This window comes from Castor canadensis, chromosome 9, assembly GCF_047511655.1.
Source record: "Castor canadensis chromosome 9, mCasCan1.hap1v2, whole genome shotgun sequence".
Lineage (NCBI taxonomy): Eukaryota > Metazoa > Chordata > Mammalia > Rodentia > Castoridae > Castor > Castor canadensis.
This window is the reverse complement of record NC_133394.1, coordinates 31,944,232-31,960,983: the sequence shown is the minus strand read 5'-3', so window position 1 is coordinate 31,960,983 and position 16,752 is coordinate 31,944,232. Positions and strand designations below refer to the sequence as shown.

The following is a 16,752-nucleotide window of genomic DNA, read 5'->3' as shown; positions in this document are numbered from 1 at the left end:
CACTAGAAATTGCTTCCTGCATCCCAAGCAGAAGTATAAGGCCTAGAACTAAGAACGAGTCCTTTTACAGATCTACAGTTATTCCATAAGGTTGGTGTGAGACTTGTATGGCAGAACAGCAGGAAATATGAAGAGAGGTAAACAGAATGAGGTTACTCGGAATCTGACTGGTCTAGCTATAGAGTGTGGATTTTATATCTTAGCCCATAAAGATTTTTAAACAAAATAACGCCACTTGATTGTAACTCAAGTTACTCAAAAATTTTGAGTGGCAGAGAGGAAATGGTATTGATCAATGTATGTCATAGAAAGATCACAAAAGGAGCATTAATTTAGACACTCATTACATTCAGGGTTCCAGCAGCAAGGGAGTTATATAGAAGGCTCTTTCCATTACCCCATAAGAAACATCTCCTAGTAGAGACAGACATCTAGTAAGCAGCTGTGCATTCAAGCATGGAGTTCAGGAGCGCCATCCTGACTGGAGACAATAATCTGGCAGTCATTCTTATATAATTAAATCTTAAAAGCCATTGTGTGGAGAATGGAGAAGAACAGGACTTTGAACACATCTTTGAGATCACACCCCGTTAAGGTGTGTACTGAGGTAAGTGGTGTGTCTGCTGGAGCCATTTTAACAAAACTCCACCCTCTCTCTCCCCTGGGTTCCACTGCGAGGCTTCTCCCTGCCTCACCCCCTCCTTGCAAAGTTCCCTCCGGGTGTCTCGTGGTCCCCTGAAATCCTACCTATCCGTCAGGGCCGCTAGAAGGGGAGCTTGGGAAGTTTCCAAAATGCCCCCACCCCCGTCCTGTGCTCCCTTTACCACTGAGTCTTACAGCTTGGTTTCCTCTCTTCACATTGCCTCCCCTATCTAACTCATCCTGTGTCCCCCAAGCACACACAAAGTAGGTAGAAGAGCAGGGAGCATTGCCTACGGAGCACACGGATGGCGGGAGCCTGTTTCTCTCATGCTTCCAGTGAAATTCCCGTTTCTTCACCTTCCACAGCTCTCATTCCTAAACCCTATCTGTCATCAAGAGTCTAAAATTACGTGGGAGATGCTTTGCAGCGACGAGGCAAGGCGGTCTGTGGCAGAAACACGAAACCGCGCAAAACCTCAACCAACCTTCCAAACCATTCCACCTGGCAACCAATGCGCGGGGCCGAGCCCCACCTCCGGCACCGCCCTTCCGGTCCTAATCCCGCCCTTCCGGTCCTAATCCCGCCCCCTCCCCCCGCACCACCAAGCTCCGCCCCGCGCAGCCCTGCGCAATCCCGCCCACAGCCGGGTCCCTAGCAGCTCATCCCGGACGTCTGCGGCTTAAACCCGAGCTGGTGGACATGGCGAACCAGGTAACTTCCACCGCGTGGTGGCCCCCGGGCCTGAAAAAAGCACAGGTGGCACCGGGGCGCGCGGGGCTCCGCCCGGGACCGGATCCCGTTAGTGAAGCTGACCCGGTGCCTTGGGCGAGCTCAGCGGGAAGGACGGGAAGGACGGGAAGCACGCTTTGTTCTGGCTCCTCACTTGGAAAGCGGCTTTGCTTCTGCTGCAGGGTCAGGCAGAGCGGGATGGGGTGGGGAGAGTCCGAGAGGGGAGCAGGTGCTGGCCAGGTGAGTGTCTAGTGCAAATTGCCTTGCAGCGGCCTTTGCTCTCTCTTAACGGGAAATTAAATAGGCTCGAGGTCAAGCCGCGCACCTAACTACTGTGTGGCTGGAGTTTGGTAGTTGCAGTTTGTAATTAAGCTTCTTTATCGTACCACCAAGGAGTGTATTTTGGGGAGACCCTTACTTACTTTAGCATTTTTGAGCACTTAGGCAGTAAAATGTATAGCCCCCTTTAATTCTTACGTAACACCTCTGCCAGGTATTATCCCCCAAAAAGAGCCAAGCTGACTCTTAAGTCGGTTGGGCTTTGTGATCACGCCAAGACAGTGAATCGGGATTCTGACCCTGTGTTTCAGCATCCTGAAAGGCATATTAAACGATAAAGGCAGAAATAGTAAGAGTCAGTGATTTGAATGCTTTGCAAACTTTATAGACATTTTCTAGTTGCTGATAGCTTAAATGCTTTCCAAACTTAGGGTATTTTCAACACCTTAAGTGTTGAAGTTTAAAAGAAGTGATAAATTCTAAATGATCTTTTCAGACTTCGTAAATAAGCAGTTTTAGTCGGATGTGGTAGACAACAGCTGTAATCCTAGCATTCAGGAGGAACCGAGTTCAAGATCAGCTTGGTAACATAGGGAGCCCCTGTCTCAAGAAACAAACAAAAATAAATATGTAGGGGTTTGTCTTACCAGAAGGTAAAACATTGTAACTCCTATAGTAGTTTAATACAGCAAGTTCCCTGGTTCTCAGCGAAAATAAGCTCCTTTCATTTTTTTAAAGGGGAGGGACAGCATATTTAGATTCTGAATTATCATTTATCATGTTTCTTTGGATCGCTAAGATTACAATGTTAAATTGTTAATTTCTAAATTTGATGCTTTGGGATTTAGTTTTAAGATCGGTGGTACTTTGAGATGAAAATATGTTGCAGTGGCAAAATTCTTTATACTGTCAGGTTTAAGATCTACATTTTAATTTTTTTGTTTGTTTTGGTGGTATTGGGGTTTGAATTCAGGGCCTCAGACAACGATCCTTCTATCTATGCCTCCCATGTCACTGTAATTAGTTATGTACCACTTCATCTGGCTTGTTCTTTGAAATAAACTCTCCCTATCACTTTGCCCAGGCTGGCCTAGAACTGTGATCCTCCAGACCCTACCTCAAATAGCTGAAATTACAGGCTTGAGCCACTGTGCCTAGCCTCTACAACTTAATTGGCTTTGCTGTTTTCTTGGGGTTTAAAATCAGTGCTTTTCAGGCACTCTGCCACTTGAGCCATTCCTCCAGCCCAACATTTTATTTTTTTATTTTTATTATTTTTTTGGCAGTACTGGTTCCTGAACTCAGGATTTCTAGCCCATTTACCCAGGCCACTTATATCTATATGTACTCACCTCTCCTTTTCCTCACCTCTATTCTACTCCACTAACTACTAACTTACCTTTACAAAGCTCTACAGTATCAAGAGCTATGGCAGGGGCTTCATATTTATTCTCTCCTACTCCTCATAACCACCCTGTTCATAAATGTTTTATCACCTTTTGTAACTATCTCTCCCTAATCTTTTAGTACCCAGCTTAAATGATAGTTTCCCAGAACCACCAGAGTTACATTCCTCCTTTTCTTTTTGTATTCTGTAGCACTTTGTAGCTGTTTCTTTAAATCATGCTTTTGTAATTATTAAGTCTGTCTCCTATAAACTCAGGGCCTTTACAACCTTTATTCTGTCAACACATTTCATAAGCATTATGTGAACTGATCAAAACCTGACCTTCCCCATGGTAATACAGGGGTGTACTGACTGTCATCTCTAAGGCAGCTCTTACACATATGTAATTTAAAATTTCTCAGTAACCACATTAAAAAGTAAAATTAATTGTATATTTGCATAATCCAATACAGTTTCAGCATATTAATATTTTTAAAATATTATTGCAACACTTTTATCCTTTTTTGTACGAAGTCTTCAAAATCCAGGTGTATTTTATATTTGCAGTACATTTCATTTCACATTGGCCAATTTTCTAGAACTCAGCAGACACACATGACAAATGGCTATGTATTAGCACAGTTATGAGGAACAGTTAGTTTTTTATGTATCTCCAATTCTGATGCTCTTATCCTTCCTACCATACTGTTTTGCATCAAACTGGTGTTATTTAAGACCTTCATATCAAAAGAGTTTAATAGGGCACATATTAAACATACAGTTCCTTGAACTTCGTGCCAGACCTGCTGAATCAGATTCTCTTGAAAACTTCTTTTAGGAAAAAAAAAAAAGTTCTGGGGATGGAACCCAGGACCTCTTGCATGCCACAGAGCTACATCCCGGGCTCTGGATCAGTATTCTTAACCTACTCTTCTTTGTGCTTTGGAAAGGGTCATTAAATATTGAGGAATAAAATTTTTGGCCAAAAGAGGCTTTTATATCTGATGAGGTAGCCATCTTAATTAAATCTTTTTAAAGTATATAATTTATATAAAATTTAAAACAGTTCTCCATGTCACTTAGAGGTACATGAATACATTGGTATTCATAGCATTCATTGGTATCTAATTTGACTATTGAGTAGTTACTAATTTAAGAGGATAAACAGTTTGCTCTCTTCTCCTCCACTGTAGGTTATCAAGTGCAAGGCTGCAGTTGCCTGGGAGGCTGGAAAGCCTCTCTCCATAGAGGAGATAGAGGTAGCACCCCCAAAGGCTCATGAAGTTCGAATTAAGGTAATGATGCATCTGAGGCACTGGGAAAGAAACTTACAGTTAGGTCTCTGGAGAGATGAGTAAGTCTGAGGTCTGCAGAAGACATACCCAAAAGGACACCATTAAAGAAAAAGTATTGAAAGTCATCCAATCTTAGAACCACAACATCCTCCTCTTAACACCTCTTATCTTTGTAGCATTTGTCTCCCATCTTTTTAGCGTTGGTCTGGGGCTGAGCAACCATCCCCATGGGTTACTACAATATAACTTTTATAGTTTGGGTTTAAGGTGGTGTTTTAAAATCTTCCCCTTCTACTGATCCCACAGCTTAACACGTACGGTGTCACATCAGAAACAAAGATAAAGTTTTCAGTTTCGTTAGAAGAGACTTCACATAAAATTTGGAGAGGTTCCTGATTGACTAGGGCGGTAGCAAATGAAGTCTCCATGCTCAGAGAGATTTAAAATGTACCTCCATTGTGGACAAAGCCAGGATTCATTTATTGTTCTGGTGCTTCTTAGCCTCCACTGAGGCAGAGAAAGGAAGTTCTCTCTGAAGAGAGACATACTGGAGAAGGCAGACAGCTGGAGAGTTCTTTGAGGCCTTGACATTTATAAAACATGGCTTTAGTATTCTCCTTTTTGATAAAAATAATAATGCTTTAAAGTAGTGACCATTACATAGTGTCTTTTCCTTAACATTCTAGGAAAATGTTAACACTTGAGGAACAGTCACAGCTCTTTTTGATATCATTTTAAATGTTCTACCCTTTCTACTTCCAGGCAAATACCACACATATGTGCTCATGCCCCTAAAAATCACACAAATCAGCTAGAGAAGCCCAGGACCACGTGACTTTTTAAGAACCTTTTCAATAAGACCTATTCAAGCTAATTGTGTTTTTGCCACTGACAAAGATAGTATTTGTCCTGGATTTGTAGAACACAGTGAGATCTGCTTTCACTTCTGGAAAACGGCAGTTGTGTATAGCAGTTACATTGTAAGTGCACATATAGACCAGAAGCAGAGAAGCATAAAAACAAACACTCCCAAGATTTTGCCTTTCTGTGGTTTAGAAAGATAAGATACTTAAAAGCCAAAACAATAGGAGTAAAGGGCTCATTTAAGTAGAAGTTGTGTGTGGTAGCAAAAAAGAAGTTGGATCCACTTTTAGTGGCTCTTGAGTTTTGGCCAGACTCATGTAGACTGGCATTATTTCTTAGATACCACATTTCCCAACAGTTAGGAAGCTAACAGTAAGATTAGAGCTTGCTGTTTGGGGCACAAGTCATATTCCTTTCCACACCTGAAGGCATAGTGTTCATAAAATCACTGTGTTTACCTTCTCCTGGTAACATGCACTGAATAAGAGAATAGATTATCACATTTTGTTGCATAAAAATGCACTATTTTTATGTGCCACTAGAAATGCTGCTAATTCTGATTGCTAGGATGCCATGGACTATAAACACTTGTTGACTTTAAAGAAGTTAAAATATGAAAGAAATGTATCTCAAAATCAACAAAATACGGTATTAAATAAAATGCCTTTCATTTAACTTGATCTCACACTGAACTGCATGCACATACATTATTTGACTTGTATCTTACACTGAACTGCACACACACTAGAATACTTTTTACTTTACTCTCCTGATAGATCATCGCCACTGCGGTCTGCCATACTGATGCCTACACCCTGAGTGGAGCCGATCCTGAGGGCTGTTTTCCAGTGATCTTGGGACATGAAGGTGCTGGCATTGTGGAGAGTGTCGGTGAGGGAGTGACTAAGCTGAAGGCAGGTAAGAAAAGTATTTGGACCACTTATTTGATGATTTGTATTTACTTCTATAGAGAAATTACTTTTCTGATAGAACTACACAGCTGTTTATTTATGAACAGGTTATCATCTAAGAATTGTCAAGACCAATTTCATCCTTCATCTAGGAAACACAGATATTTCAGTTAGTTTTTCCTCTGATTTTGCAGACTCCCCTTCATTTGAAACTGTTTTAAGTACATTCGCAAAGCAATCTTGGCAAATCAAGCAAGATTTATAGAGATACATCAGTGAGTCAGTATTTTGAAAAGCATGACTCTGCTCTCCAGTTATTGTTTTAATAGTTTCATTTCATTGAAACGTACTTTTGGCATGGTATTCTGTAGGTAAGGTTTTAAACCGTGGTGGTGTTAACTTTGCAGAGCTGCATCAGGTGACAGTAGGAAGCGGGATTTGCAAGGGCTGCTGTATTGACTTAGAAATAGATGCCACCCAGGATAACACCTTCGTGTTTGCGTCCCAGGTGATACTGTCATCCCACTTTACATACCACAGTGCGGAGAATGTAAATTCTGTCTAAATCCTAAAACCAACCTGTGCCAGAAGATAAGGTGAGTGTCCTCTTGTTTGTATGTATAGAGAGAGATGGGGTCTCATCCTACACCCCAGGCTGATCTGGATCTCGAGATCCTCCTGCCTCAACCTCCAGGGTTCTGAGATTGTAGACATGAGCTATGGCATCCAGTTTTTTATTCTTAAAACAAGAGGTCATATTAACAATGATAAGTAATTGTGTGCCACTTATATAGCATACTGTACATGACTTATTTCATCCCATCATTAATGTTATTTTACTGTTACTGCATTAGTATCCCTATTTCTAAGGATGAGAAAAAACCGAACTTAGAAATTAAGGATTTTCCCACTATCACCAACCATTGAGATATAAAACAGAACTTTCTGGACTCATTCTCTTTCCGTAACATTGGGCTAAATTAGCAAGAAGGGCATATTTTGAGGTTAAAAGAAGCCAGTTTTATGAGCCATTTTATTGTTCATTAAATCAAAGTAATAAAAGTTACTTCATAAGATCTGGGAAGCCTAGAAGAGAAGACATAACCACTTGACATAGAAAAGACAGTTATTTTATTATGAAGTAGCATCACATGAACTGCTTCTTTAAGGCAATTTAAGACTCCTTTTTGATTGTTCCCTTTTCGTTTTGTTTTTATTGAGGTAGAACATGTAGAACATGCATAGAATACAGCACTTACGGTATGCAATTCTTAAATGTCCAGCTCAATGACAGTTTATGTGTAATACTTATCTGATTTTTAGAACCATCACCCAGACCAAGATAGAGATCCGTGCCTGCATCCCTCAAAGTTCCTCATGTCCCTTCTGAGTCAGTACCTGTCTCCCTCAGAATATCCTAATGTCTTTCACTAGAGAACTTTGCACAGGTAGAATCATACAGCATGTGTTCTGCTAGCTTCTCTCCATTAATAGTTCTGTGAGCTTTGTCCAAGTTGCTGTGTACATCTCTACTTCTTTTTTGTTGTTCTATCATACTCCATTCCAGATACCACTGTTTATCCATTTTACTGTTGACAGACATTTAGGTTGGTTGGAGCTGTTACAATTAATGCTACTAGAGACATTCTTAGCATATTCTGTGATGGATATTATACACTATTTGCTCATGGTGTTTTCCTGGGATTGGAATTGCTAAATTATGGAAACACATCTACAGCTCTGCAATGTGAGTGTTCCACCAACAGCATATAAAAGATCCATTTGTTCTTGTATTTGTTTTCTAATGCTGCTGAGAAAATTAAAAGCAATCTCTTTTCTCTTCATCATATATATATGCATATATACCCCAAAGGATTTATCTGAGTATATGTACAAGTTACAATGTTTATTAAAGAGGACAAATATTTACTAAACACTCACTCTGCCAGGCTCAATACTAATGCACTATATAACATCTCACTCAATTTTCATAGCGATTTATAAGGAGGATACTATTGTTTCTCCACATTTTCTAGTGAGGAAACCAAGACACAAATGTTAACCTGCCCAAGATCACATAGGATTTGAACCAAGTGATCTGACTTTAGATCTTAGTCTGAATCAAGATGTTATTCCTAATCAAGTTGTTATGCCTTCTGTCTGTTCTAGAACATCACAAACATCACAAGTAATCTTGGTTACATTTATTGTACTGATTACCTTTGTGAGTTTTGGTTTGTTTGTTTTTTTTGGGGGGGAGGGGCACAGGGGAGCGTTGTTTTAATGCACCACAAAGGCAAAGCAAAAGGGAAGAGGAAATGTAACTTGAATCCTTGAGAATGGTTATACTTTTGAAAAGGGCCTCCTGAAAGACCTACTTTAGCCACTTTGGCCATTTGTTTTCATCACCTCACCTGGGTAATTTGCTTATAATCTTTCTTTGTGTAGATACTGGTTTTGGCTTCATCTTTTATGAAGTTACATTGGTCACACATTTTCATGGTGGAATTTTAATTTTTCATCTGATCCTTAAGTTGTACTTATTAAAATGAATTCAGTACTCTGACAAGTTCCAGAAGGATACTGAAATAAGGCATTGCTGAAAAGTGTTAAAATTATTAATGAATTCATTAGAAATTAGACTTTTGGTCTTAATACACTTTTTTGAATATTTACTGGTCTTTATTTTACAAATTGATTTCTTTGTCCTGGGGGTTTTAAGAAACCTGATTCCACCCTGCCATTTTCCTTAATATATTTATTTTTCCTTAGAGTCACTCAAGGGAAAGGATTAATGCCAGATGGTACTAGCAGATTTACTTGCAAAGGAAAGACAATTTTACATTACATGGGAACCAGCACATTTTCTGAATACACAGTTGTGGCTGATATCTCTGTTGCTAAAATAGATCCTTCAGCACCTTTGGATAAAGTCTGCCTTCTTGGTTGTGGCATTTCAACTGGTTATGGTGCTGCTCTGAACACAGCCAAGGTAAGAGATTGGCCTAGGTTTTAGCAAAGCTTTGCTGTAAAAGTGAAAGTAGCCTCATCTGTGACTTCTCCTGTGGAATGATTTATAGACTTTCTTTACTGTTAGGTGGAACCTGGCTCTACTTGTGCAGTCTTCGGCCTAGGAGGGGTTGGACTGGCAGTTATTATGGGCTGTAAAGTGGCTGGTGCATCCCGGATCATTGGTGTGGACATCAATAAAGATAAATTTGCAAAGGCCAAAGAATTTGGAGCCTCTGAGTGCATTAATCCCCAGGACTTCAATAAGCCCATCCAGGAAGTGCTCATTGAAATGACTGATGGAGGAGTGGACTATTCCTTTGAGTGTATTGGTAACGTGAAGGTCATGGTGAGTGTGCTTGGCTTCTTCCCTTTTTTGTCTATGAAGCCTTTTGTTAATGCAGTTTTCTTAAAATTAAAAATTGTTTCATTTTTGCAAAGGAGGTCTTTTTTTTGCATAAATCATACAAAGAGGCTTCATTATCTTTGTGTTTTGTGGGGGCTTTTGGTTAGTCTTTCTGTGCCTGATTTCAGTGAGTATAATGACCTCCAGTTCTGTTCACATCATTGCAAATGACATGATTTTATTCCTTTCTTTGGCTGAGTACTGTTCCATTGTGTATGTATACCATCTTTTCTTCACTCATTAGTTGACAGACATGTTTCCATTTCTTGGCTGTTAAGAATTGCTTGGCTATTACTCGTGGACACTGATTTCACTTCCTTTGGAGATATGCCCAGTACTAGGTTTTCTGGATCATACGGTAGTTCCATTTTTAATCTTTTGAGAAACTGCTATACTGTTTTCGACAGTGGCAGTACAATTTACCTTCCTACCAGCAGTGAAAAAGGGCTCCTTCTCCACATCCTCCCTCACCAGTGCTTGTTTTCTTTAGCCTTTTCATAATAGCCATTCTTACTGGGGTGAGGTGGTATTCACTGTGGCTGTGAATTGCATTATCCTCATGATTAGTGATGTCAGGCATTTTTTTCATGTGCCTGTTAGCCATGTGCATGACTTCTTTTGAGAAATGTCTATCTGTATCTACTCCATTGTTTAACCAGGTTATTCGGGTTTTTGCTGTTTCTTTAATATATTCTGAATATTAAACCCCTGTCCGATGTACAATGCAGATATTTTCTCTCCTTATGTAAGCTGTCTCTGAAGTCTCTTGATTGTTTCCTCGCTGTACAGAAACTTTTTAATTTGATATAATCCCATTTTGCTTTTGTTTCCTGTTCTTGTCGGACCTTGTCCATTTCAATGCCCAGAAGCATTCCCTGTGTTTTCTTCTGATAGTTTCAGGAATTAGATTTAAGCCTTTAATCCATTTTCCAGATTAATCTAAAAATACCTGTTAAAATGTAACTGTCCGATGAAACTGAACTTATTAAGCATTTAGCTTGGACATTTGTTTAAAAAGCTCTGTGCCACCCTGCTCCCAGACCAGAGTTTCTGGAGAAGGTGTTCTGAGCATAATGCCCTGACTCCTGTGATGTGTTCTTATCCCTGTGCTTACAGAGAGCAGCACTGGAGGCATGCCACAAAGGCTGGGGTGTCAGTGTGGTGGTTGGAGTAGCGGGTTCAGGTGAAGAAATTGCTACTCGTCCATTCCAGCTGGTGACAGGACGCACGTGGAAAGGCACTGCCTTTGGAGGTAATCGGTGGCTCAGATGAATAGTTTCTCTCTTGCTTACTCCTTTGGCAGATTTTAAATGTCAGGCTAATTTTCTTGCCTTAACATATCTGTGAGCTACATTGTCCTCATGAGTTGTTGCAATTGTATTTACCCCTGCTGTGTGTTTTGAAGCACATGCCCACTTGCTCCATAATTAAAAAGAAAAACTTTCTAAGTTGCGGACTGATAGAGTAAGAAGCTGTTGAAGCTGTTTGCAGAGAAAACAGTGTCTGTCACACTGTTTCATGTTTTGGACTTAGGTAGGCTGTCACATTGTTACTCAGAGAATGTGGTGATCACATGGTGGATATTTTTTCTGAATAGTGCTGATTTTAGCAATAATAACAATACTGAGTCTTAAACAGAAATATTCTATTATACAACACTTTTAAAAAATCATTTTCCCCTTTTGTGATTCTAAAAAGTTACTTGGTTATTTGGGATTGCCTGACTACCAGCAGACTGCTCATGGTTTCCATCTTTTCTGTGGTAGTTCAGCTAGGAAAGACAAAAGGCATCAAAACACATTTGTATTTCCCAAATATTGTGAATGAGTGGAATCTGTAAAGTGTTTAGAGGCCTTAAAAATCTGTATCTTACCATTCTCATGGGAAAGGAAATCAAGAGTTTTGAATGATTTGTATTTAACAAGATGTCTGTTAAGATTCCCTACCCCATATTATGATGCCATCTCTTTTGAAAGCCTCAAGAAAACCTTTAGAAAGTATGCTAAAATAAGGGGTTGGTCAAAATTTCCCTTCTCCTATTCACAAAAGTGTCAGTATGTATAGTCCCTTCTTTCCAGTGTCCTGTGACATACTACCAGAGGCATCATCTTACTGTAGCTGTATTTGAAAGGGCACTGTAAACCTGGTGGCAGAGTCAGGGGTTCTTCGTAGTACCCTCTAACTGAAACCTCATCCTAGTACCTACCAGTGGAGAAATTCACTGGAACACTGCAGTTCCTTGCTTTGCTATGATGACCCAAAGATGTAAACAGAAGCTTTGGTTTAGAGAATAGACTGGGCTGTAATTATCTCAGGTAGTATAAGATTTAAGGAGGAAATGTAAAATTTCCACCATCTTAGTGGAGATGGTAGAAATTTTACATTTGGTAAAATTGGTGGAGAGCATAAGGAGGAAGATTTGGAAAAGGTTCAGAAGGGGTTTGAAGTTCTGTCCAAGGCACACTCAAACGTGGAAGAAGGCTTCTTTGTTGATTTAATGCTTCTTTGGATACAAGTGAGACATTGAAATGTTTTTGTTTTTGTTTTTGTTTTAATTTTATCACTTAAGATTTCCTACTTTGTTTTTGAATCCCATGGTTTTCTGAGTTGCTATCCCTATTTTATTGTTGCATGGAAGACCCAGGATATTCAATCCTGAATTGCATCAGTTTTTTTTTCTTCTTTAAATATGATCTCAGAGGTCTTTGCCGTCGTGGACCTAAATAAGCTGTTGCTAAGACTTCGAGGTCTATCCTTTGTAGTTTAAAAGTCTGAGCTGGTGTTCAGCATTGTGGCGCAGGCCTATGATCCCAGCACTCAGCTAAGGCAGGAGGATTGCCAGTTCCAGGCCAGCTTGGGCTACGTGGCAAGACCCTGTCTCAAAAAAAAAGGTCAGTTGCCCAGAAGTTTAAAAAGACTTTAGGGAGCTGGTAGAGTAACTCAAGTAGTCAGCACCTGCCTAGTAAGTGTGAGTACCTGAGTTCAAACCCCAGCACCACAAAACAATAAGTAAACAAATGAATAGATTTTAGTAAATCTTAATTATAGCAAAAGGAAAATACTCAATATGTTGTTTTAACTCAAAAGTATTTTCATAAAGGCATGTATCAAGTTCTTCCACTTCAAACCAATTTTGGAATTTCTCATTCCAAATTTACTTTCTTTACCAATTTACTTTTTTTTTTTAATTTTATTATTCATATGTGCATACAAGGCTTGCCCCTGCCCCCACCCCCTCCCTTACCACTCCGCCCCCTCCCTCTCCCCACCACCCCCTCAATACCCAGCAGAAACTATTTTGCCCTTATTTCTAATTTTGTTGTAGAGTATAAGCAATAATAGGAAGGAACAAGGGTTTTTGCTGGTTGAGATAAGGATAGCTATATAGGGAGTTGACTCGCATTGCTTTCCTGTTCATGAGTGTTGTCTTCTAAGTTAATTCTTCTTGAACTAACCTTTTCTCTAGTTCCTGGTCCCCTTCTCCTATTGGCCTCTGTTGCTTTAAAGTATCTGCATTATTTTCTCTGCATTGAGGGTAACAATTGCTATCTAGTGTTTTGGTTGTCTTACCTATCCTCATACCTCCCAAGTGTGCTCTCGCTTTATCATGTGATACTTTCTTTACCAATTTACTTTCTTAAATGTCCTTATGTCACCCACTTAAGTAATAAGTATACTTTAGAAGTGTGTTGTATAAATTATGTGATTTTTTTTTTTTTTTAGGATGGAAGAGTGTAGAAAGTATCCCAAAGTTGGTATCTGAATACATGTCCAAAAAGATAAAAGTTGATGAATTTGTGACTGGAAATTTGTCCTTCAGTCAAATTAATGAAGCCTTTGAACTGATGCATTCAGGGAAGAGGTACATTCTCCCTTTAGCTATGGGGCTTACAGGGAAAAAGAATCAAAAGTAATACAATTCCAGTGGGTCTTAAAAGTTAAGTTCATCATTCAAAATGTTTTATTTTTCTTCCTTCTCTTACAGCATTCGAACTGTCGTAAAGATTTAAATTCAAGAGAAAACTCTGTCCAACCCGCACCTAAGCCTTTTGATCTGAGAGAGCAGCGTGACTGGCAGAGAGATGACTAGCTTCTTAGACCTTTAACTATCCTAGGAGATAGTGGCATCAGTACACATGTGATTCCTAAGTCTCTAATCAAGGACAAAGCTAACAGTCACAAATCTGTAACTACTAACTCAGTAAGGAATATTTTAATAAAAGTTACTTCTGTGTTTGTATGTGGTCTTCTTATGGCTTCTCACCCCATTATTTTCATTCTATAAGGAAAGGTAGAAGAAACTGGGCAATGCTGCCTTTTCTTTTTTTGAAACTATCTAATTCAGGCTAGCCTTCAAATCATGATCCTTTTGCATCTGCCTCCCTCTGCTGGGTATGTACCCCATACCCAGCTGGCAATGCTGCTTTTCAAAAGAGAAAAAAATGCTGGTGGAGTGGCTCAAGCAGTAAGAGCACCTGCTTTACAAGCATGAGGCACTGAGTTCACACTCCAGTGCCACCAAAAAAAAAAAGGCAGGGAGGAGGGTTCTTTTGTTTTTATGTATGTGTGAAAACAGGAATGGTAAATCTTTGTGTTCACAAATACGAATAAAATTTTAAGATATTAAAATAGTGCTACTCCAGTTTTTGTAGCCAGCCAATTTTTAGTTTAGTTTTCATTTTTGTCTAAGTGTTAAGTACATACTCTTGAGCCAGTAAGTTAAGTTTAACGCATTAGCATTTCCAAGATACAATATAAGGAATCAAGATTACAAGATCATTACTACACAGATTCCTGGATTATAGGACTCAACTAGAGGTGCACAAAGTTCTTTTTTTGGCGGCCCTAGGGTTTGAACACACGGACTCATGCCTGATAGGCAGGTGTTCCACCACCTGAGCCATGCTCCAGCCCCAACCTTTCTTTTTAAGGTCCTTTTAATACATCTACTTGGATGAAATTTATGAGGCTATGTATGTTACAGAACCAAGAAGTTTTTGGAACAGAGTACAAATAAAGCACATGTGTGTGTATCAGCACCTCTCTTGATTGAGGAGTCTGCCTCTCTGAAACGACTGTTGGGAAATTTTTGAAATACCTGCAGATTACTTCCTTTGACTACGGTATGTAATTTTAGACAGATGGATATTCTGTATATTTGATGACAGCTAGTAAAACAAGATTTTTTTAAATTTAAGGATCTAAAATTTTGCAACATTAGAAACTAACTTAAAGCATTTTTATGTTTAACTGGACTTTTTTTATATGCCTAGCATTTTTAAGTCTTGCCTATTTTCCAGATTGATGCTGAGCTATTCTGTTCTCTATTTAACCTACCTAGTGACACTTGCTGGAGAAAGTACAAGTTCATTATTAAATGCTCAGGGAGACTGCTGGTCTAGCAAAGTTCTGAAGCATTCTGTGCATATAAAATGTTTCCAGCTAAGTATAATCTTGCATTCAAATGAGATCGATAGAAGTAGACTATGTGTATTTTTGGAACCCTTTTGGTTTGGTGTAAGTTGTATGCCTTAACTAGCTCCACTGTAGTGGAGTTGAGCACATATGCTGTTTGTTCCTCATTTCCATCCCAGATGACCCCAAGGGATGATGCATAGAATTTGGCTGCAAGATTATACTTACCAGTATAAAACTGCTCATGTTGTTTCATACTTGATGTTTTGTTGATTTGGGAAGGGGAAAACATTTTACATGCCCAGAATATTTCAGAAATTCACTTGACTATCATCTGCCCGATAGGTTGAAGTTAAACAACCTAAAGTAACTAACAGTTCTTTGGGCCTAGAAACAGTGCTGACCCAGGAAGAACAACTTTGAATTCAGCCAATTTGGTTTTAATTAACATGCAAGATCAAATTGTCATTTCAACAGCTATTTTGACAGTACATGGAGAGAATTATGCCAGTGTCTATGACAGCCAAATAGGACATATACAGTCATCCTCCATTACACAAGATTTCTTCTGGTGCGACTGTATGGCAACAAAGCTGTGGAATGGGCTCTTGGGCAGGCTGATTTTTTATCAAGTGCATAACTAGCAGAATTCTCTTATGCTCGTTTCAAGAAAGGAGATTGCACCAGAGAATTACCTCCAGCTTACTTGTGCTAAAATACTCGACCGCCAAAAATACCGAGATGTGTTAAGCAACATAAAAACAATGCCTTAATACATTAATTTACTCTACATTTTAATACTAAAGTTCTTGGGCTTTGTTTTCTCAAAATCACTCAGAGCTCAAATGCTGATTCAATTTAACCCGACTATTGAAATAAAAATTCATGTTTACAGTCATACTAAGTTGTATCAGTGCACAAATGGGCTTTCTACAGACAACAGTGATTTTTCTTCATAACCATGCAATCAGTTAAAAATTGTAGAAATTAGAACTGGTTGGTCATGTACTCCTCAAGACACCACAGTACAAACATACTTACAAGTTTTAGAAAATAAGCATCCTTGGCACATGCTTGTTGGGAGTGAGTGGGATGAGGAAGGCAGAATAATAGGAATAGGGCTACAAATTTCATTACTCAATAGATAAGAGCAATTTTGCAATTAAAAGTTTTACAGTAAGCCAGGCGCCGGTGGCTCATGCCTGTAATCCTAGCTACTCGGGACAATCGTGGTTTGAAGCCAGCCCAGGCAAATAGTTCATTGACACCCTACCTCAAAAAACCCTTCACAAAAATAGGGCTGGCAAAGTGGCTCAAGGTGAAGGCCCTGAGTGCAAGCCCGAAAAGTTTTATAGTAAAAAGGCTGGATATGGTAGAAGTTTCCACAGAAGACATTACTAAAATACTTTGAATTACAAACAAACACATCGGTGAAAATCCTTACAGGAATTTTTGAAATTCTCCATGTATCAATTTTTGGCACATTTCTAAAATAACCACAGAATTACCATATTCAGGCGGTTCTGTTGTTGCTCACAGTCCCCAAAATGAAAAGCAGCAGAGGATATGTGGCAAAGGCTTCTAATTCCTTTCTCTCATGAAACATCCAAATGTACATCACAATTTTTCTTTTTCATACTTAGCACCAAAAGGGAGAACAAAAAGGTAATGAAGGAGACTGCCACAAAGACAAGCATTTACCAAAGGCAGCTTGCCTCTCAAAAACCCAAATAGCAAGGCCAGGGAGTTTCCACGTCTAGGTCTTGTGCCATCAAGCTACCTTTTCCTTGGGTGTTCACTTTTAAAATGACCCC

General features: G+C 39.4%; 1 protein-coding gene across 1 annotated transcript; it reads left to right on the top strand.

Annotated features, from left to right (window-relative positions):
- The first annotated feature begins 1,241 nt into the window (after positions 1-1,241).
- LOC109693545 (alcohol dehydrogenase class-3) lies at positions 1,242-13,763 on the top strand. The gene is made up of 9 exons (XM_020174901.2): positions 1,242-1,354; positions 4,232-4,333; positions 5,974-6,115; positions 6,617-6,704; positions 8,881-9,100; positions 9,206-9,466; positions 10,640-10,775; positions 13,247-13,385; positions 13,509-13,763. Exons 1-9 carry the CDS (start codon positions 1,343-1,345, stop codon positions 13,531-13,533), a joined length of 1,125 nt encoding a protein of 374 aa, XP_020030490.1. The 5' UTR covers positions 1,242-1,342; the 3' UTR covers positions 13,534-13,763.
- Positions 13,764-16,752: the final 2,989 nt, after the last annotated feature.